The following is a 23,962-nucleotide window of genomic DNA, read 5'->3' as shown; positions in this document are numbered from 1 at the left end:
ATAGTCACATCTTAGGCAGTCTTAAAGGGATCTGACATTTCAAAAAAAATTAAGGTGTCCAAGTCAGATCTTGCCCCTAGGTATTCCTGCACCATATAAAACAGACGCTGGCGATGGTTGCTGGAACCAATCATACCTTGGGGCTGCGGACTAAAAAATTGTCTGAACGCATCGTCAGACGGCCACCTTCTCCACCGCTCCTTCTTTGACTGACCGAAGCCTCAGCAACACGTTGTCCACGAACAGGAGTTTGTAACCTCCCAGTATCTGGGAACGTGTTGCACAGACCTTTCTGTAAGGCCTCCCGAAGATGCTCCCTCTGCGACGGCAAGATAAGGTCCACAACCTTACCCTTGTAACGTGGATCAAGGAGGGTTGCCAGCCAGTATTGATCACTCTCCTTGATACCACGAACAAGAGGATCCTTCCGCAGGCTTTTCAGGATCAGGGAGGCCATGCAGCGTAGGTTTGCTGAGGCATTCGGTACGGAGTCCTCTGAGTCACCAAGGACGACATGATCCGCAGCCACCTCCTCCCAGCCACGTACAAGTCCATGGGTTTCTTGGGACTGTAAATGATCCCTTAAAGATTGCTGCTGATGCTGAGTGCCAGGCTCCACCTCCATGCTGACACAATCCTCCTCTTCCACCTCCTCCTCTTCCTGTGTGATCGGTGGGCACGCAGGAACACTGTCTGGATCTCCCTGACCCTGTCCTAGTGCCATAGTCGCACAGGTACTCATTGATGGCCCTCTGCTGCGTGTGCAGCCGCTGCAGCATGGCCAACTTTGAGTTCCACCTGGTGGGCATGTCACAGATTAGGTGGTTCTTGGGCAGGTTAAATTCCTTTTGGAGGTTAGCCAGCCGAGCACTGGCATTATATGACCTGCGGAAATGCACACAGACTTTCCTGTCCTGCCTCAGGACATCCTGTAAGCCCGGGTACCTGCCCAAGAACCGCCGCACCACCAAGTTAAGGACGTGAGCCAAACAGGGCACATGGGTCAGTTGTCCCTGTCGGAGGGTGGAGAGGAGGTTGGTGCCATTGTTGCAAACCACCAAACCTGCCTTAAACTGGCATGGCGTCAACCACCTCTGAACCTGCCCCTGCAGAGCTGACAGAATCTCTGCCCCAGTGTGGCTCCTGTCCCCCAAGCACACCAGCTCACGCACCGCATGGCATCTTTTGGCTTGCATAGCCCCTTGAACGCTTACGGAGCACTGCTGGTTCCAAAGTCAAATCAGCACAGGAAGAGGCCATGGAGGAAGAAGAGGAGGGGGTGGAGGAGAGAGGTGTGGCAGAATCACCACTAGTAGTATTTTGGAGGCGTGATAGCAGAACAACCTCCAACACTACTGCACCCTGTCCTGCATCCTTCCCAGCTGCCAGAAGAGTCACCCAGTGCGCGGTGAAAGATGGGTAACGTCCCTGTCCATGCCTGCTGGACCATGAGTCAGCGGTAATATGCACCTTACCGCTGACCGTCCTGTCCAGCGAGGCCAAGACATTGCCTTCCACATGCCGGTAGAGAGCCGGAATAGCCTTACGTGAGAAAAAGTGGCGTTTGAGTACCTGCCACTGAGGAACCGCACATTCCACAAACTCACGGAAGGGGGCAGAGTCTACCAACTGAAAAGGCAGCAGTTGAAGTGCTAGCAATTTAGCCAAGCTAGCATTCAACTGCTGGGCATGTGGATGGCTGGGAGCGAACTTCTTTCGGCGGTGCAGCAGCTGGGGCAGGGAAATTTGCCTGGTACAATCTGATGTCGGTGTACCGATAGCAGATTGCCCCCAAGTACTTGGCTGTGACACACCTAATTCTACACCTTCATTCCTCTCAGTGCAGGTCTCAGAGAGGACTGAAAGTATAGTGGGGTTGGAGATCCCAGCTGATGAGGAGCAAGGAGAGGTCCTCTTTGTTCTTTGGTGTGGGTCTTTTAGGTATGTGGTGCCCAAGCGGGAGATGTTTTGGCCACGAGAGATACGCTTGCGACATATGCTGCAAATAGCAGCGGTGGGAGCTGATGCACTCGTCTCAAAAAAGGCCCACACCAAAGAACTTTTGGAATAACGCGCAGAGACAGCAGCGCCCTGCACATGCGGAGCTCTGCGGTGTGATGCAGTCGGTGTGCTGCCCTTAAGCTTGCCCCTGGAGGGCATCCTGCCTCGTTGGTGACGTGCCTCCTCCTCCTCCTCCTACTCCTCCTCCTACTCCTCCTCCTCTCCTATCAGGCACTCAAGTGGAGTCAGTGACCTCATCATCCCCTCCCTCCTCATCACTGGAGCAAAACTGACTGCCAGATTGCTGTCCTCCTTGGGCACCCCCTCTCTCTGTGCTCACGTTACTGCCTTCCCCAGCTGGGTACCATCATCGGAGCCTTCAAAACGCTGGGCATCCTCCTGGAGCATGTACCCAACACTGTGGTCAAACAGTTCGGGGGACTCCTCAGGAGGACATGGTGGGGCTAGGGAAGGAGTGACTGATACCATTGAGCCGAGGGAAGAGGCTGCGTTGGCAGCTGCTTTGCCAGACAAAGTACCCTGAGCCTGGGTGAGAGAGGATGAGGAGGGTGAGGACAGCTTGGTCATCCACTCTACCAAGTCTTCCACATGTTGCAGCTCAACACGGCCAGCTGCCGAAAAAAAGGACAAGCGTGTCCCACGGCCACGTGCTGATGAGAATGCACCGTCTCCACGACCAGCACTGTTGCCTCTAGACAGAGCCTCCTTGCCCTCTTTTATTGGCTTGTGACTGTCTGCCTCTCCTTGTTGGCCTTCCAGACATACTAATGGCTTGCAGTGAGATGTAGCTGCACAAAGCTGGGATGTATATATATACTAATACTGCAGCTAGCAGAATCAACTGCCTGCCTGTAGTATTAGTAGTATGAGAACAGCAATTGTCTCTAGGTAGCTTTAGGTGCACACTGTGCAGAGGACGCACTACACTAACTGTAAATACTGTAGCTGCCTGCCTGTGGTATTAATAGGATCAGAAGAACACCACTAATTTTCTTCAGGTGGCTTTAGGTGCACACTGTGCAGAGGACGCACTACACTAACTTGTAAATACTGCTGCTGCCTGCGGTACTGTACTAATGGGATCAGAAGAACACCACTCATTTTGTTTAGGTAGCTTTAGGTGCACACTGTGCAGAGGACACACTAAGCTAACTTGTAAATACTGCAGCTGCCTGCGGTACTGTACTAATAGGATCAGAAGAACACTAATTTTCTTCAGGTAGCTTTAGGTGCACACTGTGCAGAGGACGCACTACACTAACTGTAAATACTGTAGCTAATAGGACTAATAGGATCAGAAGAACGTCAGCAATTTTCTTCAGGTAGCTGTAAATACTGTAAAAACACCTGCCTGCCTGTCAGTAGTAGGAAGAGAGTAACAGGAACGGATCTAGCTAAACTGAATTTTATATATATATACACACACACACACACACACACACACACAATATATATATATATATATATATATATATATATATATATATATATATACACACACAATACACTGTAAGTGCAGCTAACTGACTCGCCTGCCTACTCTAACTTAAATCAAATGACACTGTCTCTCTGTCTATCTCTCTCTCAACGCCGGATTATGGCTCTCTGTACAGATGGCGCTGTGATTGGGCAAACATGCGGGTCATAGTGCATGCTTGGCCAATCATCAGCCAGCAATGCCGCAGTGAATTATGGGCCATGACGCGCCACTCTAATTTGGGCAATGTTCGAGTCGAACATGCGTTCGATTCGAACATGAAGCTCATCCCTACTCAAGACCCAGTAACCCAGAGGATTTTCAGTTGGAAAGGTATCCAAGTCTGATCTTGCCCCTAGGTATTTCTGCACCATGTAAATCGGATGCTGGCGATGGTTACTGGAACCAATCAGGCCTTGGGGCTGCGGACTTAAAAATTGTCAGAACGCATCTGTCAGACAGCCACCTTCTCCACCGCTCCTTCTGTGACTGACCGAAGCCTCAGCAACACGTTGTCCAGGACCAGGAACCTCCCAGGCTCTGGAAACACGTTGCACAATCCTTTCTGCAAAGCCTCCCAAAGATTTTTCATCCTCTGCGACAGTGGGATAAGTTCCGCAACCTTACCCTTGTAACATGGATTGCCAGCCAGTACTGATCCCCCCTCTCCTTGATACCACAAATCCGAGGGTCCTTTTGCAGGCTCAGGGAGGCCATGCAGTGTAGGTTTGCTAAGGCATTCGGTCTGGAGTCCTCTGGGTCACTAAGGACGACCTGATCTGCAGCCACCTCCTTCCAGCCACGTACAAGTCCATGGGTTTCTGGGGACTGCAAACGATCCTTTGAAGACTGCTGCTGATGCTGAGTGCTGATGCTGAGTGCTAGGCTCATCGTCGTCCCTCTGTTCTGCCTCAAGTGCCCTATACATTATTACAGGTAGACAAGAGGAACAGTATCACTGATGCATGCACTGCTCACCATCCTCGTGGCCTCCTCAAATGGTGACAGGACAGTGCATGCATCCTTGATCATGAGCCACTGGCGTGGCGAAAAAAGCCAAGCCCCTCTGACCCTGTCCTGGTGCCATAGTCGCACAGGTACTGTCACGTACCTGGTAGGTTGTGAGCCTGAAGTGCAGGGAAAGACCTCCCTTACAGCTCCCACTCCCGTTCCCCTGGAATGGAAACAGAGGGCCAGGAGTGAAGAGTGGTATGGGTGCCTGGCAGGATCAACAGCTGCTGGTAGTTCAGTAGTGGTGGCACCTTCTGGAATCAGGAACCTGAAGAGAAGACTGAAGACAGAGACTGGAATGCAGATAGGACCAGGAACCCAACAGGTAAGCAAGCCGGATAGTGGAGTGCTGGACTGGAGCCAGGAACAACAGCAGGTAGGAGCCTGGAACGCTGGGCTGGAACCAGGAACAAGCAGCAGGTAATAGCCTGGAACGCTGGACTGGAACCAGGAACAAGCAGTAGGTAGCAGACTGGTATGCTGGACTGGAACCAGGAACAACAGCAGGTGATAGCCTGGATTGCTGGACTGGAACCAGGAAAAAGCAGTAGGTAGCAGACTGGAACGCTGGACTGGAACCAGGAACAACAGCAGGTAATAGCCTGGAACGCTGGACTGGAACCAGGAACAACAGCAGGTAGGAGCCTGGAACGCTGGGCTGGAACCAGGAACAAGCAGCAGGTAATAGCCTGGAACGCTGGACTGGAACCAGGAACAAGCAGCAGGTAGCAGACTGGAACGCTGGACTGGAACCAGGAACAACAGCAGGTAATAGCCTGGAACGCTGGACTGGAACCAGGAACAAGCAGCAGGTAATAGCCTGGAACGCTGGACTGAAACCAGGAACAAGCAGTAGGTAGCAGACTGGAACGCTGGACTGGAACCAGGAACAAGCAGTAGGTAGCAGACTGGAACGCTGGACTGGAACCAGAAACAACAGCAGGTAATAGCCTGGAAGCCGGTATACACAGCGGAGGGTCAACAAGCCGGTGGTCGGTAGTGGTCGGACAGCAGAGGTACAAGGGGTAATGCAGAGGGATGGTCAGGCAAGCCAAGAGGGTCTGGTGCAGGCGGATATCAGGATGGTCAAACAGGAAGCCGGGTCAGATAACAGGATACACAGATCAGATCAGGTAACTCACACAGAATGCTGTAGAGCAGACAGCGGGGATGGAGTGTGACAGACCGGTTTAAATAGCCCGCCTGACACCAGCGGGAGTGCGCGCGCGCGTGCCCGTGTGTGACCGCACCCGTGAACGCGCGCGCATGCGCAGTGGAACCCGTGGCCGTGTTCCCGTGCACCTGGATCGCTGGTTACTGGCAGGATCTTCATGACATTGCCCCCCCCCAAGGGGCAGCCTCCGGATGCCCCTTTGAGAAAATTTCTCTGGGTGGGATCTTTTAAAGGTTTGTAACAGATCTTCAGCATGAATATTATCTTCTGGTTCCCAAGAATTCTCCTCTGGGCCAAACCCCTTCCATTTTATCAAAAATTGATTCTGGTTACCTCTTTTCCTATGGTCCATGATGGCCTCCACCTCGAATTCCTCCTCCCCATCTACCAGGATTGGATCAGGAGGATCCGTACTTCGACTTAGAAATGGGTTGGCAATAGATGGCTTGAGCAAGGACACGTGAAAAACTGGATGTACCTTTAGTGAATCCGGGAGTTCAAGTTCGTATGCGACTTCATTAATTCTCCGCTTAACAGAAAACGGTCCAAGAAACTTGGGACCCAATTTCTTGGAAGGGCAAGCCAACCTGAGGTTTACTGTGGACAACCATACCTGATCCCCAGGTGCAAGTAAGAGCTCACCTCGCCTTTTCTTATCGAAGGTTGCTTTATTATACTCCTGGGTCCTGGTCATGGTGTCCTGTAAAACTTGGTTGTTGGAGGTAAAGAAATCCAATTTCTCCTGGACTGCGGGTACTGTGCTTTCTGGAAGAGAGTTAGGTAAAAATGAAGGGTGGAAACCATAATTCGCAAAAAACGGAGTCTGTTTGATAGCAGAATGAATAGAATTGTTATAAGCGAATTCGGCCAATGGCAGAACAGAAATCCAATCATCTTGGGCAAAAGAAGAAAAACAGCGCAAATATTGTTCAAGGGTCTGGTTTGTTCTTTCTGTTTGCCCATTAGTCTGGGGATGATAAGCCGATGAAAATGAAAGTTCAATGTTCAAGGTTTTACACAAAGCCCTCCAGAATCGTGAGGTAAATTGTACCCCTCGATCTGAAATGATATTAACTGGTACCCCATGGAGCCTGATGACCTCTTTAATGAATGCTTGTGCTGTTTCTATAGCTGAAGGGGTGCCCTTCATTGGGACAAAGTTAGCCATCTTCGACAACCGGTCCACTATGACAAAGATTGAGGTGAAGCCCCCGGCCGGGGGTAATTCTACAATAAAGTCTATAGAGAGCATTTTCCAGGGCCTATCTGGGACAGGCAAGGGTTTTAGTAGACCCCATGCCTTTGTTTTGTGCCCTTTGTTCCTAATGCAGGTGGTACAGGACTCTACAAACTCTTTACAATCCTTGCGTAGCTGAGGCCACCAGAAGGTACACTGTACCAAATCAGTGGTCTTAGCTATGCCAAAATGCCCAGCCAGCGCATGATTGTGGCAGAGCTCTAGTACTGAAACTCATAGTGTTTCAGGTATAAAGATCCTACTCTCATGCCACAGTAACCCATCCTTAACCTGGAGCTTTGTTTTAATGGAAGATTCCAATCCTGCGGAAGCCTGTTTAATCTGGGAAAGCAGGTTTCGCTGAAGTAAAAGAAAATTCCCTGGGGACAGAATGGTGTCTGGAGGGGAAATCTCTTGGGATTTGTGAAACATCCTAGATAGGGCGTCAGGTTTGGTATTTTTGGAACCAGGGCGGTAAGTGACATGAAAGGAGAACCTGGAGAAAAAGAGAGCCCACCTGGCCTGACGTGGTTTCAACCTCTTTGCAGATCTCAAATACTCCAGGTTCTTATGATCTGTAAAAATTAAGACTGGATGAGCAGCACCCTCCAACAGATAGCGCCACTCCTCCAATGCTGACTTGATTGCCAACAACTCTCTGTCACCTACATCATAATTTCTCTCTGCCGTGGACAATTTACGAGAAAAGAAGGCCACAGGATGCAGCAGGGCCTTAGTTCCCTGTCTTTGGGACAACACTGCCCCTACTGCAATTTCAGATGCGTCCACTTCTAGTATAAATGGCAGAGAGGAATCTGGATGCTTTAGTACAGAGGCGGAGGTGAAAAGGCCCTTGAGAGTCTCAAAAGCCTTTTGAGCTTCGGCAGACCAATGGAAGCGTGTACCTTGTTTGGTTAGTTGTGTGATGGGTGTAATGATGGCTGAAAACCCTTTAATAAATTTACGATAAAAATTAGCAAATCCAACGAATCGCTGGATTCCTTTCTTGTCTGTCGGGACTGGCCAATCTAGGACTGCAGTGACCTTTTGAGGGTCCATTTTAATGCCCTTACTGGAAATGACTAACCCCAAAAATGGAATACTTTCCTGTTCAAATTCACATTTTTCAGCTTTTGCATATAGACCGTGTTGTCAAAGTCGGCCCAACACACTTCTGACGTGCCTGCGATGGGATTCAAGGGAACAAGAAAATATCAATATGTCGTCTAAATAGACGATGACAAACAGGTCTAGAAAGTCACGTAACACATCATTAATAAAGTATTGAAATGTAGCAGGGGCATTGCACAGGCTGAAAGGCATCACAAGGTACTCAAAATGTCCATAGCGGGTACGAAAGGCGGTCTTCCATTCGTCTCCATCCCTAATACGAACTAAATTGTAGGCCCCACGGAGATCAAGTTTGGTGAATATGGTGGCCGTCCCCAGTCTTTGGAACAGCTCTGGTACTAGGGGGAGAGGGTTCCGATTCTTCACAGTGATTTTATTTAGTTTGCGGTAATCCACACAAGGCCTGAGGGTTTTATCGTTTTTCTGCACAAAGAAGATGCCTGCACCTGCGGGAGACGTGGATGGACGAATGAAGCCTCTTTTAAGGTTTTCATCAATGTATTCTTTCAACGCCCCTTGTTCCACTTCAGTTAAGGGAAAGATTCTTCCAAAAGGAATTTCAGCACCGGGAAGTAACTCAATGGGACAGTCATAGGCCCGGTGAGGGGGTAACACCTCTGCCTTCTGCTTACTAAATACGTCTAAAAAGTCATGATAGGCAGAAGGAATGGACGGGTGTAGACTAGGATCTGTATCTAGGCATAGCAGAGTAGGGTTCTCCTGGGTATTCTGAGTTCTGCAGAACCGTTGGCAATAAGGAGAGGGGAAGGTAACCTCACCCGTGATCCAATTAATGTCCGGATTGTGAGCCTGTAACCATGGCATGCCGAGAATTATGGGAAACAGGGGTGAAGCGATAATGTCCAGGCGTAACTGTTCCTGATGGGCGTTGGAAATGGAAACGGGTATTGGGATAGTCTCTTGAGTGACAGGTCCAGACTTGATAGCGGTTCCATCAGCTAGATGGATAGAGAGTCCATGGGCTTTAGACGACAAAGGTATTTGGTGTTGGGTGGCAAAAAGAGAATCCATGAAACAGCTGCAAGCTCCCGAGTCAATAATGGCGGTGATTTGCAGGGTCTTTCCTGGAAGCTGTAGCAGAAGAGGAAGAGCAAGGTGAGTGGTGTTTTTAACCAGAGGTGTAACATAGTCGGTAGATAGAGATAAACACTTACGGAGTTTAAGGGGACAGTTCCTGACATAGTGCCCAGGTTCCCCGCAATACAGGCACGAATTATTTGCTCGACGACGTTGTCGTTCCTCTTGGGTGAGCAAAGGCCGCAGGACTCCCAATTGCATCGGCTCAGGTAAGTTAAACATGGAGGTAGGTGGTGTTGGTGATGAGTGATGAGGAACCTTAGGGGTAACCCAAGTTGGATGAGAAGACCCCATAGCTCTCTCAGACCTACGCTCTCGTAGGCGTCGATCGATCTGGATGGCTAGATCGATTAAAGCATTTAAAGTCTGTGGTGTACCCACCCTGGCCAATTCATCCTTCAGAGAATCAGAAAGTCCCGACCGAAACTGATAGCGGAGAGCCGCATCATTCCAATTAGTGTCCGCACTCCACTTCCTGAATTCAGCCACATAGTCCTCTGCTGCTCTGCGACCCTGTTGAAGGGTGTGCAGAGCCGTCTCTGCAGTTACGGACAGCTGGGGGTCATCATACAACTGACCCAGTGCGTCAAAGAAGGTGGAGAGATTGGTCAGGGATATGTCCTTTTGCTCTAAGAGGCGATGGGCCCAGGTTTGGGGGTCACCAGAGAGTAGAGAAATTACGTAGCCCACCTTTGTAGCCTCCAGGGAAAAGGTACGTGGCTGAAGAGCAAAAAATAATTCGCAGGAGTTGCGGAAGGCCCTGAACTTATGGCGATTTCCGAAGAAACGTTCAGGTGTAGGAACCTTAGGTTCTGGAGGGAGCATGACCACCGTTGAGGAAGGCCCGACTGAAGGAGCAGGAGCAGAGGGAGCTCCCTGGACCCCAATGGGATTAGACAGGGTTAACACTCGTTCCTCCAGCCTGGTGTATCCTTGCTGTAGATTCTTGACTGCTTTAGTCAATCCTGCCAGGTGTGCACAGAGTTCCTCCATGGGAGACGTTCCCTGCTCAGGCTCAGACATGGCTGTCTGCTACTGTCACGTACCTAGTAGGTTGTGAGCCTGAAGTGCAGGGAAAGACCTCCCTTACAGCTCCCACTCCCGTTCCCCTGGAATGGAAACAGAGGGCCAGGAGTGAAGAGTGGTATGGGTGCTTGGCAGGATCAACAGCTGCTGGTAGTTCAGTAGTGGTGGCACCCTCTGGAATCAGGAACCTGAAGAGAAGACTGAAGACAGAGACTGGAATGCAGATAGGACCAGGAACCCAACAGATAAGCAAGCCGGATAGTGGAGCGCTGGACTGGAGCCAGGAACAACAGCAGGTAGGAGCCTGGAACGCTGGGCTGGAACCAGGAACAAGCAGCAGCTAATAGCCTGGAACGCTGGACTGGAACCAGGAACAAGCAGTAGGTAGCAGACTGGAATGCTGGACTGGAACCAGGAACAACAGCAGGTAATTGCCTGGAACGCTGGACTGGAACCAGGAACAACAGCAGGTAGGAGCCTGGAACGCTGGGCTGGAACCAGGAACAAGCAGCAGGTAATAGCCTGGAACGCTGGACTGGAACCAGGAACAAGCAGTAGGTAGCAGACTGGAATGCTGGACTGGAACCAGGAACAACAGCAGGTAATTGCCTGGAACGCTGGACTGGAACCAGGAACAACAGCAGGTAGGAGCCTGGAACGCTGGACTGGAACCAGGAACAAGCAGCAGGTAGCAGACTGGAACGCTCAACTGGAACCAGGAACAACAGCAGGTAATAGCCTGGAACGCTGGACTGGAACCAGGAACAAGCAGTAGGTAGCAGACTGGAACGCTGGACTGGAACCAGGAACAAGCAGTAGGTAGCAGACTGGAACGCTGGACTGGAACCAGGAACAACAGCAGGTAATAGCCTGGAAGCCGGTATACACAGCGGAGGGTCAACAAGCCGGTGGTCGGTAGCGGTCGGACAGCAAAGGTACCAGGGGTAATGCAGAGGGATGGTCAGGCAAGCCAAGAGGGTTTGGTGCAGGCGGATAGCAGGATGGTCAAACAGGAAGCCGGGTCAGATAACAGGATACACAGATCAGATCAGGTAACTCACACAGAACGCTGTAGAGCAGACAGCGGGGATGGAGTGTGACAGACCGGTTTAAATAGCCCGCCTGACACCAGTGAGAGTGCGCGCATGCGTGCCCGTGCGTGACCGCACCCGTGAACACGCGCGCATGCGCAGTGGAACCCGTGGCCGTGTTCCCGTGCACCTGGATAGCTGGTTACTGGCAGGATCTTCATGACAGGTACTCATTGATGGCCCTCTGCTGCATGTGCAGCTGCGGCAGCATGGCCAACGTTGAGTTCCATCTGGTGGGCATGTCAGATTAGGCAGTTCTTGGGCAGGTTGTATTCCATTTGGAGGTCAGCCAGCCGAGCACTGGCATTATATGACCGGTGGAAATGCACACAGACTTTCCTGGCCTGCCTCAGGATCAAATTTCCCTACCCCAGTTGCTAAACTGTAAAAATAAATTCAGTCCCAGCCATCCACATGCTCAGCATCTGAATGCTAACTTGGCTAATTGCTAGCACTGCAACTGCTGCCTTTTCGAGTGGTAGACACTGCCCCCTTTTGTGAATTTATGGAATGTGCTGTACCTCAGTGGCAGGTTCCAAAACGCCATTTGTTTTCACGGAAGGACATTCTGGCTCTCTCTACCGGCATGTGGAAGACAATGTTTTGGCTTTGTTGGACAGGGCGGTCAGCAGTAAGGTGCATATTACCGCTGACTCATGGTCTAGCAGGCATGGGCAGGAACGTTACCTTTCCTTCACGGCGCACTGGGTAACTCTGCTGGCAGCTCGGAAGGATGAAGGACAGGGTTCAGTATTGTTGGAGCTTGTTCCACCACCACGCCTCCAAAATGCTAGTGGTCATTCTGCCACAGCTCTCTCCTCCACCTCCACCCCCTCCTCTTCTTCCTCTATAGCCTCTTCTTCAGATTTATCCTCCCAACCAGCGGTGCTCCGTAAGCGGTCAAGGGCCTACGCAAGCTCTCAGGCAAAAAGATGCTATGCAGTGCTTGAGTTGGTCTGCTTAGGGGACAGGAGCCACACTGGGGCAGAGATTCTGTCAGCTCTGCAGGGGCAGGCTCAGCCAGGAATGGTTGCATGCGACAATGGCACCAACCTTCTCTCCGCCCTCCAACAGGGACACTTAACCCATGTTTGGCATACGTCCTGAATTTGGTGGTGCAGCAGTTCTTGAGCTGGTACCCAGGCTTAGCCTTACAGTATCTCCTGAGGCTGGCCAGAAGAGTCTGGTCATTTCCACCAGTCATACAATGCCAGTGCTCGGCTGGCTGACATTCAAAGGGAATGCAACCTGCCCACCAACCGCCTCATTTGTGACATGCCCACCAGGTGGAACTCACGTTGGCAATGCTGCAGCGGCTGCACTCGCAGCAGAGGGCCATCAATGAGTACCTGAGTGTGAGTATGGCACCAGGACAGGGTCAGGGGAGCTTGGCTTTTTTTCGCCACGCTGGTGGCTAATGATCAAGGATGCTTGCACTGTCCTGTCACCATTTGAGGAGGCCACGAGGATGGTGAGCAACGACAATGCATGCATCAGTGATACTGTCCCTCTTGTCTTCCTGTTGGAGCACAAGCTTCATGGAATAATGGACAGGGCACTTGAGGCGAGAAGGAAGAGGAGGACTTCCTTATCTCTCAAGGCCCCCTTTTATCCAGATAGCATTCCTGTGGGCCCGCCAAACACAGGAGGAAGAGGAGGAGGAGGAGGAGGATTGTCAGCATGGATGTAGAGGATAACACTCAGCAGCAGTCTTTAAGGGATGGTTTTCAGTCCCCAGAAACTAAAGGAGTTGTACGTGGTTGGGAGGAGGTAGTTCCTGACAACGTCATCCTCAGTGACCCAGAGGACTCACAATCAAATGCATCTGCAAACTTAAGCTGCATGGCCTCCCTGATTCTGCAAAGCTTGCGAAAGGATCCTAGGATTTGTGGTATCAAGGAGAGAAATCATTACTGGCTGGCAACCCTTCTTGATCCACGTTACAAGGGTAAGGTTGCAGGTCTCATCCTGCCTTCGCAGAGGGAGCAGAGGATGAAACATCTTCAGGAGGCCATTAAGAAAGGTTTGTGCAATGTGTTTCCAGACCCTGGGAGGTTACAATTTCCTGGTTCTGGACAATGTGTTGCTGAGGCTTTGTTCAGTCAGAGAAAGAGTGGTGGAGAAGGTGGCCAGCTGACCGATGCCTTTAGACAATTTTTCAGTCCTCAGTGCCAAGGTCTGATCAGTTCAAGCAACCATTGCCAGCATCTGCATTACATGATGCAAGAATATCTTGGGGCAAGAGCAGACTTGGAGACCTTTCCAACAGACCATCCACTAGGGATGAGCCGAACACCCCCCTGTTCGGTTCGCACCAGAACATGCGAACAGGAAAAAAGTTCGTTCGAACATGCGAACACCGTTAAAGTCTATGGGACACGAACATGAATAATCAAAAGTGCTAATTTTAAAGGCTTATATGCAAGTTATTGTCATAAAAAGTGTTTGGGGACCTGGGTCCTGCCCCAGGGGACATGGATCAATGCAAAAAAAAGTTTTAAAAACGGCCGTTTTTTCAGGAGCAGTGATTTTAATAATGCTTAAAGTCAAACAATAAAAGTGTAATATCCCTTTAAATTTCGTACCTGGGGGGTGTCTATAGTATGCCTGTAAAGGGGCGCATGTTTTCCTGTGTTTAGAACAGTCTGACAGCAAAATGACATTTTGAAGGAAAAAACTCATTTAAAACTACCCGCGGCTATTGCATTGCCGACAATACACATAGAAGTTCATTGATAAAAACGGCATGGGAATTCCCCAAAGGGGAACCCTGAACCAAAATTAAAAAAAAAAAAATGACGTGGGAGTCCTCCTAAATTCCATACCAGGCCCTTCAGGTCTGGTATGGATATTAAGGGGAACCCCGGCCAAAATTTTAAAAAAAAAAATGACGTGGGGTTCCCCCTAAATTCCATACCAGACCCTTCAGGTCTGGTATGAATTTTAAGGGGAACCCCGCTCCAAAAAAAAAAAAAAAAAAAACGGCGTGGGGTCCCCCCAAAAATCCATACCAGACCCTTATCCGAGCACGCAACCTGGCAGGCCGCAGGAAAAGAGGGGGGGTTGAGAGTGCGGCCCCCCTCCCTCCTGAACCGTACCAGGCCACATGCCCTCAACATTGGGAGGGTGCTTTGGGGTAGCCCCCCAAAACACCTTGTCCCCATGTTGATGAGGACAAGGGCCTCATCCCCACAACCCTGGCCGGTGGTTGTGGGGGTCTGCGGGCGGGGGGCTTATCGGAATCTGGAAGCCCCCTTTAACAAGGGGACCCCCAGATCCCGGCCCCCCCCTGTGTGAAATGGTAAGGGGGTACTTACCCCTACCATTTCACGAAAAAAGTGTCAAAAATGTTAAAAATGACAAGAGACAGTTTTTGACAATTCCTTTATTTAAATGCTTCTTCTTTCTTCTATCTTCCTTCATCTTCTGGTTCTTCTGGCTCTTCTGGTTCTTCCTCCGGCGTTCTCGTCCAGCATCTCCTCCGCGGCGTCTTCTGTCTTCTTCTCCTCGGGCCGCTCCGCACCCATGGCATGGGGGGGGAGGCTCCCGCTCTTCTCTTCTTCTTTTCTTCTCTTCTTCTCTTCTTCATTTTCTTCTCCGGGCCACTCCGCAATCCATGCTGGCATGGAGGGAGGCTCCCGCTGTGTGACGGCGCTCCTCGTCTGACAGTTCTTAAATAACGGGGGGGGTGGGGCCACCCGGTGACCCCGCCCCCCTCTGACGCACGGTGACTTGACGGGACTTCCCTGTGGCATTCCCCGTGACGTCACAGAGAAGTCCCGTCAAGTCACCGTGCGTCAGAGGGGGGCGGGGTCACCGGGTGGCCCGGCCCCCCGTTATTTAAGAACTGTCAGACGAGGAGCGCCGTCACACAGCGGGAGCCTCCCTCCATGCCAGCATGGATTGCGGAGCGGCCCGGAGAAGAAAATGAAGAAGAGAAGAAGAGAAGAAAAGAAGAAGAGAAGAGCGGGAGCCTCCCCCTCATGCCATGGGTGCGGAGCGGCCCGAGGAGAAGAAGATAGAAGACGCCGCGGAGGAGATGCTGGACGAGAATGCCGGAGGAAGAACCAGAAGAGCCAGAAGAACCAGAAGAACCAGAAGATGAAGGAAGATAGAAGAAAGAAGAAGCATTTAAATAAAGGAATTGTCAAAAACTGTCTCTTGTCATTTTTAACATTTTTGACACTTTTTTCGTGAAATGGTAGGGGTACTTATGTACCCCCTTACCATTTCACACAGGGGGGGGCCGGGATCTGGGGGTCACCTTGTTAAAGGGGGCTTCCAGATTCCGATAAGCCCCCCGCCCGCAGACCCCCACAACCACCGGCCAGGGTTGTGGGGATGAGGCCCTTGTCCTCATCAACATGGGGACAAGGTGTTTTGGGGGGCTACCCCAAAGCACCCTCCCAATGTTGAGGGCATGTGGCCTGGTACGGTTCAGGAGGGAGGGGGGGCCGCACTCTTGTCCCCCCCTCTTTTCCTGCGGCCTGCCAGGTTGCGTGCTCGGATAAGGGTCTGGTATGGATTTTTGGGGGGACCCCACGCCGTTTTTTTTTTTTTTTTTTTGGCGCGGGGTTCCCCTTAAAATCCATACCAGACCTGAAGGGTCTGGTATGGAATTCAAGGGGAACCCCACGTCATTTTTTTTTTTAAATTTTGGCCGGGGTTCCCCTTAATATCCATACCAGACCTGAAGGGCCTGGTATGGAATTTAGGGGGACTCCCACGTCATTTTTTTTTTTTTAATTTTGGTTCGGGGTTCCCCTTTGGGGAATTCCCATGCCGTTTTTATCAATGAACTTCTATGTGTATTGTCGGCAATGCAATAGCCGCGGGTAGTTTTAAATGAGTTTTTTCCTTCAAAATGTCATTTTGCTGTCAGACTGTTCTAAACACAGGAAACATGCGCCCCTTTACAGGCACACTATAGACACCCCCCAGGTACGAAATTTAAAGGGATATTACACTTTTATTGATTGACTTTAAGCATTATTAAAATCACTGCTCCTGAAAAAACGGCCGTTTTTAAAACTTTTTTTTGCATTGATCCATGTCCCCTGGGGCAGGACCCAGGTCCCCAAACACTTTTTATGACAATAACTTGCATATTAGCCTTTAAAATTAGCACTTTTGATTTCTCCCATAGACTTTTAAAGGGTGTTCCGCGGCATTCGAATTTGCCGCGAACACCCCAAATTGTTCGCTGTTCGGTGAACTTGCGAACAGCCAATGTTCGAGTCGAACATGAGTTCGACTCGAACTCGAAGCTCATCCCTACCATCCACTGGGTTACCGGGTCTTGAGGATGGACCACTGGCTAGAACTTGCTCAATATGCAATTGAGCTACTGGCCTGTCCTGCAACCAGCATTCTTTCTAAACGCACATTCAGTGCTGCTGGAGGGTTTGTAACGGATCATAGAGTGCGCCTGTACACAGACTCCGTTGATAGGCTCACATTCATAGAAATTAATCAGTCTTGGATCAGCAGCAGCTATCAAGCACCTGATGCTGATGTAACTGATTGATTTTTCTAAGGATGTGGGATCCCTTGAAGACTGCCTATGCTGAGTGACCATCCTATTCCTCCTCAATCTTGATGATGCTAGCTTCCAACAATATTTTCAGTTTAGGGCACCACCACCATTGCCTAAGGCCCAATTTTTCTGCCACTGTTTAACAGGGGCATGTAATTAAAATTCTTGATATAATATTTAACAACAGGGCCTGTTCCTGCGCACAAGAGTAACTGTGAGGGGTTAGTGTTCTGGTACCACCAACACCTAAGGCCCAATTTTCTTCAGATTAATTAGGGCAGGCCATATATATATATATATATATATATATATATATATATATATATATATATATATATATATATATATATATATATATATATATATATATATATATATATATATATATATATATATATATTTTTTTTTTTTTTTTTTTTTTAATTTTATGTTATTTTATTTTTTTTTTAAATTTGGGTGTGGGGTTCCCCTTAATATCAATACCAGACCCAAAGAGCCTTGTAATGGGCTGGGGGGGGGGGCAATGCCATTTTTCTCATGTTTCTCAATGATTCCAATGTATATTGGCACAACCCGACAATACATTACAGCCGCAAGCAGTTTTACATTACTTTTTTTCCTTTAGAAATGTCATTTTGCTGTGGTATTGTTCTAAACACGGGAAAACTGTGCCACTTTACAGGCATACTATAGACACCCCCCCAGGCACGATATTTAAAGCAATATTTCATTTTTATTGTTTCACTTTAAGCATTCTTAAAATCACTGCTCCCGAAAAAATGTCCGTTATTAAAACTTTTTTTTTTTTGCATTGTCCCCTGGGGCAGGACCCGGGTCCCCAAACACTTTTTTTAGGGCAAAAACTTGCATACAAGCCTTTAAAATTAGCACTTTTGATTTATCACATTCGTGTCCCATAGACTTTAATGGTGTTTGCGTATTCGAACAAACTTTTTTGCATGTTCGGATGTTTTGTTGTGAACTGAACCGCGGGGTGTTCGGCTCATCTCTAATAATATTTATCACAGGCTTTTATATAAAGCCCCTAAGGTGAGGGTACATCTGGTGGAGGGTGTGTGCACACTGCATGAAGATATCATCACCTTTTATGTTTTCATAATGAATTTTTGAAATATTATCATTAACCACTTCAGCCCCGAAAGAATTTACCCTTTTTGCGATTCGGCACTGCATCGCTTTAACTGACAAATGTGCAGTCGTGCGACATTGTACCCAAACAAAATTGACGTCCTTTTTTTCCCACAAATGGAGCTTTCTTTTGGTGGTATTTGATTGCCTCTGCAGTTTTTATTTTTTGCTCTATAAACAAAAATAGAGTGACAATTTTGAAAAAAATGCATTATTTTTTTACTTTTTGCTATAATAAATATCCCAAAAATACAAAAAAAACATTTTTTTCCTCAGTTTAGACCAATATGCATTCTTCTACATATTTTTGGTAAAAACAAAATCGCAATAAGCGTATATTGATTGGTTTGCGCAAAAGTTATAGAGTCTACAAAAAGGAGATTTATAGCATTTTTATTTTTTTTTTTTTTTTTAATTGGGACTGCAACGTTATGGTGGACACATCGGACAATTTTGACACATTTTTGGAACCATTGGCATTAATACAGCGATAAGTGCGATTAAAAATGCTTTGATTACTGTAAAAATGTTAACATGTTAGGGGTTAACACTAGGGGCCGGTGAAGGGGTTAACTGTGCAACTTGGGAGGTGATTCTAACTGAAGGGGGAGGGACTAACTACAGGAAGCGACAGATCGTGGTTCCTAGCTAATAGGAACACACGATCTGTCACTCCAGTGAGAACATGGAAATGTGTGTTTACACACACTTGTCCCTGTTCTGCGTCTCCTGGTCACGATCGCTCGTGGCCAGCGGTCATCGTGACCATTGGCCATGAGCATCACCACCCCCACTGTGCAGCGGGCGTGCGCCTGCTATCCAGACCCCGTGAGATCACTTACAGTAACGTGGTTTCGCGTAGGGGAGCCAACCTGTCGCAGTAAAACTGCGGTGGCTGGTCCGGAAGCGGTTAAGTGTGTGTGTGTATATGTATGTATGTTTTTATATATATATATATATATATATATATATATATATATATATATATATATATATATATATATATATATATATATATATATATATATATATATAATAAAAAAAAAATTACCTTTGTATCACGGGATACTACATTATTAGGGATCTCAGTGCAACACATGGAGCACGAGCACTTTATTATAATATTCTTTTTTGGACATTTATCAGTTACACTTGCATCACAGGATATATTTTCTGGTTATTTGTTGTATTTTTGCTACACATGTATATTGTACAGCTATTTAAGCGTCACAAATTTGATATATCAGTTTTCATTGTCACATTTGGGGAAGTGTGGGAACTGCTGGCAGCTGTTTTTTTTTTTTTTTTAGTTTATTTTTATTTATTTTTTATTTTAGATTTTCACTTTAGGGGAGGAGTTTGGCAGCTCACAAGGTTTTTACCCAGTTGAGGGATTAGACCGCCTGTCAGGTGTTTTTTTTTTTTTTGTGTGCCCCTGTTGGGGAGATTCACCCACTCTATTTGTCCTGTTTACCATTAATATTGAACGTAAAAGGAAATCTCAATTTGAGTTGTCCCCAGAAAAGTAATAGAGGGGAAACCTCCCAATGGGGACATTGGTTCTGGTGACCTGGGGGTCCCCAAGGAATTCCCTTTGCAGTGATTTCCTCTCACTTCTTGTTTGGCTATGGGATAGGAAGTGAAGGTAAATGTCTGCATAGGGACATGGATGGCAGGGGTTTTAACCCTCCTTTGCTCTATCCAAAATGAAAAAAAAAAAGTTTTGCCTATAGCTCTACTTTAATTATGGACAATACCTGGTGCTTCAGAGTGGACAAGAGAATTTAACCTCCTCCCATGTGAAAACACTCAAGTCTAGCATCTTAAAATGTTTTGGCTTTAGATATACTTTAAGTGAAAGCCTAAAATTATTTAAAGGATCTAAGTTACATAGTCTATGACTCATTTAAATTTGTGGGTGCCATACAAGAAATATCTGATTCCAATAAATTGTGGTTTCCTGTTATCAGCTACTAGAAACTGTATCCATTGACTGAGGTTATTGCTGTACCCACCGTGTAATCAGTCATGTCTGACAAAAGAATGTGGGTCCTTTGAATCAGACTGTAATTGCCATGAGGGTATTATGAGTGCATTTTTAGCAACAGGTTCTGCAATTCAACTTAGGAAATATAAAATGTTCTAAAATAGCTTGTGGATTTTGAGATTTACTAAATTAAACAGCGAATTAGTTGCCAGACGTGTAACACGTAGAAAAATCATGATCAGTTACATTCTCAAAGTTTCAATGAATCTCTCTCTGCTTTTAAATAATTAGCTAGTATTTCAGCTTCCACATGCATACAGTATGTAATTACAACTTATGGAGTTGAATCACTAAAGGAACAGAGGCTATGAATGTTCACCTGGCTTAGAGAATAAGGTTTTGTATGTGGTAAATAAACCCAAGACTAGCAGGCGTATTCGATACAATCATGTCATTGGATTCTGTATTTTGAAATGATTTCTTTGAATGTGTAAATGGACTAAAGTACCTAATTTTATATTTGCACAATTTTTTTTTTTAAAACATAAAAAAATATTTTTCTTTGTAGGAATTCTGGAGTCATGTTCTTTATTGACCCTTTCTCAATTCTTCTGCTGGTTCTGTTCTGTCTTCTTTTGGTGAAGGTCACTGGTGGCTCCAACCAGAATGTTCATCCTAATTTCCCACCTGGCCCAAAACCTTTACCCATAATTGGAAACATACATATTCTGGACCTGAAAAGGCCATACAGGACCTTCTTAGAGGTATGGCACATTGGTAAAGCAATTGAGAATAATAATAATTTAGTTTTTTTGATTTTGGGTTACTTTAATAGGCTTATTTAAAACATTTTCCCCAAATATGTTCAAAATGTCGAGGTAAGATGTGTGCAAATTGAGCTGAATTTGCCAAGTCAGTGGTGTAATAGATCTTTTGTCTCCCTCGATCATAAGCTCATTCACCTGTTTTTCTTTTGACCCTCAGGTTCTTTTTGGTTAATAGCTTTAGGAAAGACAAATGCAGACACACAAAAGTATAGGCAGACTATGACTTTGAAACAACAGCAACAGGTAGAGAGTGAAAACATTCGGATGGAAGACAACTGGAACACAACATGGGTGAATTTGAGAAACAAATGTTCAAGAATTCAAAACTTGTTTGTACTGTAATTATTTGCAATGACTACTTTGAAGAGCACAACATATGCTTTGCAAAAGCTAAGCATGGTTTCAAACCTATTTTCCAAATTCCATGAACTAGGTTAGAGGTACCTTGGAATCGGTGTTCTTTTCACAAGCCTTATCCAGAGTCACTGTGTCATGGGTTCCCAAGCATCCTTTTCAGCACAACCAATGGCTGGCAACATTGCATATTCTCTAGGTTCATGGTGCCCAACCTCTGTGAGTGCTTTGTGTGGTCCTTTTTTAAATAAGCTGTAGGGAGTGAAAATATGGGAACACATTTTAAAAGGACTGTAAAGGCAGCGATCTCTTCCTATTTTTGCAGCATTTGGGTCTGGACAGACCTCTCCTCAGTCTGCACCCTCACTAGTCGGCGGCAAACAACCTTGATAGCCTGAACGGCGACCCTTAAGTACAGTGCCTTGAAAAGTATTCATACCACTTGAAATTTTCCACACTTTGTCATGTTACAACCAAAAACGTAAATGTGTTTTATGTGGTAGACCAACACAAAGTGGCACATAATTGTGAAGAAAATGATAAATGTTTTTCAATTAATTATTATATATATATATATATATATATATATTTTTTTTTTTTTACAAATCTCTGAAAAGTGTGGTGTGTATTTGTATTCAGCCCCCTTTACACTCATACCCTTAACTAAAATCAAGTGGCACAACTGCAAACCTACCAAGACATGGCTGTCCACCTTAACTGACAGGCCGGGCAAGGAGAGCATTAATCAGAGAATCAGCCAAGAGGCCCATGATAACTCTGGAGGAGCTGCAGAGATTGAAGAAGGGGAGCGGTTCAGCCCGAGCATAAGTTTGGGCCGAACTTTCATTGTTCGGATGTTCGGCGAAAAGCGGGTCGGGTCGTTTGACCATTTGTTCGGCCCCCCAAACCGACCACAATGCATTGCGCTGAACAGTGCATTGCAAGCCCTGATTGGCTGAAGCATTGAAAGCTTCAGCCAATCAGGGTACAGAGCACTGTCAGAGTCATGACACTCATCATGACTTTATCCAATCATGGCTTATTCCTGCCCCACAGTATAAAAGTATTCTTTCAATGGCAGACATTTTCAGTGTGATTTCGGCGTGGAGAGAGATAGCACTGAACAGAGCCCTGTTCTATCAGTTAGTGTGCTATACTGTGCTATTTTGCTTCAATTGTCAGTGTAGAATATTTAGTTTCAGTCTAGGGATAGTGAGTGTAGTGAGGAGGACCATCATTCAGCTTTGCATAGAGTGCAGCTAGAGTAGGGACAGCTCACATAGTTTCAGTGTAGTGTAGTGAGACCGTGTCAGTAATCTTGACATTTAGTGTATAGCTAGAGTAGGGACAGTTCAGATAGCGTAAGTGTAGTGACGCCTGAACGCTGTCTATGTGATTGGGTTACTGCCAGTTTAACGCCATATAGTTCTGTGTGCTTTAATGCAAATTTAATGCCATATATTTCTGTGCATCACTGTACATTTGGCGCATTATATTGCAGTATATTATAGTGTATCTGTGGAGTGTGTCTGTGTAGCGTGAGTACTCAAATTAAAGTGCACAAACGCCACTTTACATTGAATAAAGTACATCTATGTACAGATTTCCACTTCTTCTTTACATTTGCTTGTATGTACCACCCCCACTGCACCTAAAAGCCACCCAAGGGGCACAAATCTGTCCCTCCTCCTTACCCACTTCAATCTGCCCCTGCTATACCGAGTCATTATCTCTCAGCAGCCTCCACTGACAGGGATGATATAGCACAGGATGTCCCAGCAGCACATCTGCCAGCAGAACACCACCAGCTCTAGACTGTAGCCAGGAAACTTCTCTGCCCCATCTGCTGCAGCGGAAAAAAAATGCAGTCCCTGCTTCCCACAGGCCCAGCGTCTAAATGCAAGCTTGGCAAAGCTGTTGATGCTCCAACTTCTGCCTTTCAGCCTGGTGGATTCTGCAGGTTCACAGTCGCTACTACATTTCAAGTAAGGCCCTTCCATCTCTACCATCACATGGAAGGGAATGTTCTGGCATTGTTGGGCAAGGCAGTCAGCTGTAAAATCCACCTTACTGCTGACACGTGGCCCAGCAAGCATGGGCAGGGATGATCTATTTTGTTCACAGCACACTGGGTGATGCTGCTTGCAACTCAAAAGGATGCAGGACAGGGCTCGGTGCTGCAGCTTGTTGTGCTCCCACAACTCCATACAGCTGGTGGTGGTGATGCCAGACCTGTGAGCTCTACCCCCTCCTCTTCAACCACATCCATGCCCTCCTCTGCAGAATTGTCCTATGAACATCATTCATCAACACTAAGCATTCAAAGGGCTATTCCCAGAGTCAGGCTAAAAGGTCAATGCAGTGCTTCAGCTGGTGTGTTTAGGGGACAGGAACCACACCAGAGCAGAGATTCTTGCAGCTTTGCAGGGACAGGCCCAGAGGTGGTTCACACCATGCCAGCTGGAGCTAGGAATGGTGGTGTGCGATAATGGCTCAAGCCTTCTGTCCACCCTTAGACAGGGAAAGTTGACACATGTGCCATGCCGGACACATGTCCTCAATTTGGTGGTGCAGCATTTCCTAAATATGTACCCAGGGCTGAAAGATGAGCTAAAGCTGGCCAGAAGAGTCTGTAGCCACTTCAGGTGGTCATACACAGGCAGTGCTCGGTTGGCTGAAATTCAGCGTGAATTCCGCCTGCACATAAACCGCCTGATTTGTGATATGCCCACCAGATGGAACTCAACTTTGTCAATGCCGCAGCGGCTATATGCAGCAGAGCGCCATCAATGAGTTGAATGAAAAATGTAAAAACCCCACTGAATCCACTGCACTAGTAATT

General features: G+C 47.3%; 1 protein-coding gene and 1 long non-coding RNA gene across 2 annotated transcripts in view; one reads left to right on the top strand and one right to left on the bottom strand.

The window, feature by feature from the left end:
• Window positions 1–23,962, bottom strand: part of LOC141139198 (uncharacterized) — a 1,175,459-nt gene that overhangs the window by 506,940 nt on the left and 644,557 nt on the right. The window lies entirely within an intron of this gene.
• Window positions 20,521–23,962, top strand: part of LOC141139183 (cytochrome P450 2K1-like) — an 88,093-nt gene continuing 84,651 nt past the window's right edge. Inside the window, exon 1 of the mRNA XM_073625091.1 lies at window positions 20,521–20,703. Coding sequence (XP_073481192.1) covers window positions 20,521–20,703 — 183 coding nt within the window. The remainder of the gene's footprint in view (window positions 20,704–23,962) is intronic.

The sequence above is a fragment of the Aquarana catesbeiana genome, linkage group LG04, assembly GCF_042186555.1.
Source record: "Aquarana catesbeiana isolate 2022-GZ linkage group LG04, ASM4218655v1, whole genome shotgun sequence".
Lineage (NCBI taxonomy): Eukaryota > Metazoa > Chordata > Amphibia > Anura > Ranidae > Aquarana > Aquarana catesbeiana.
Note: the sequence above shows the minus strand (reverse complement) of the source record. Positions and strands in the feature narration are given on the sequence as shown.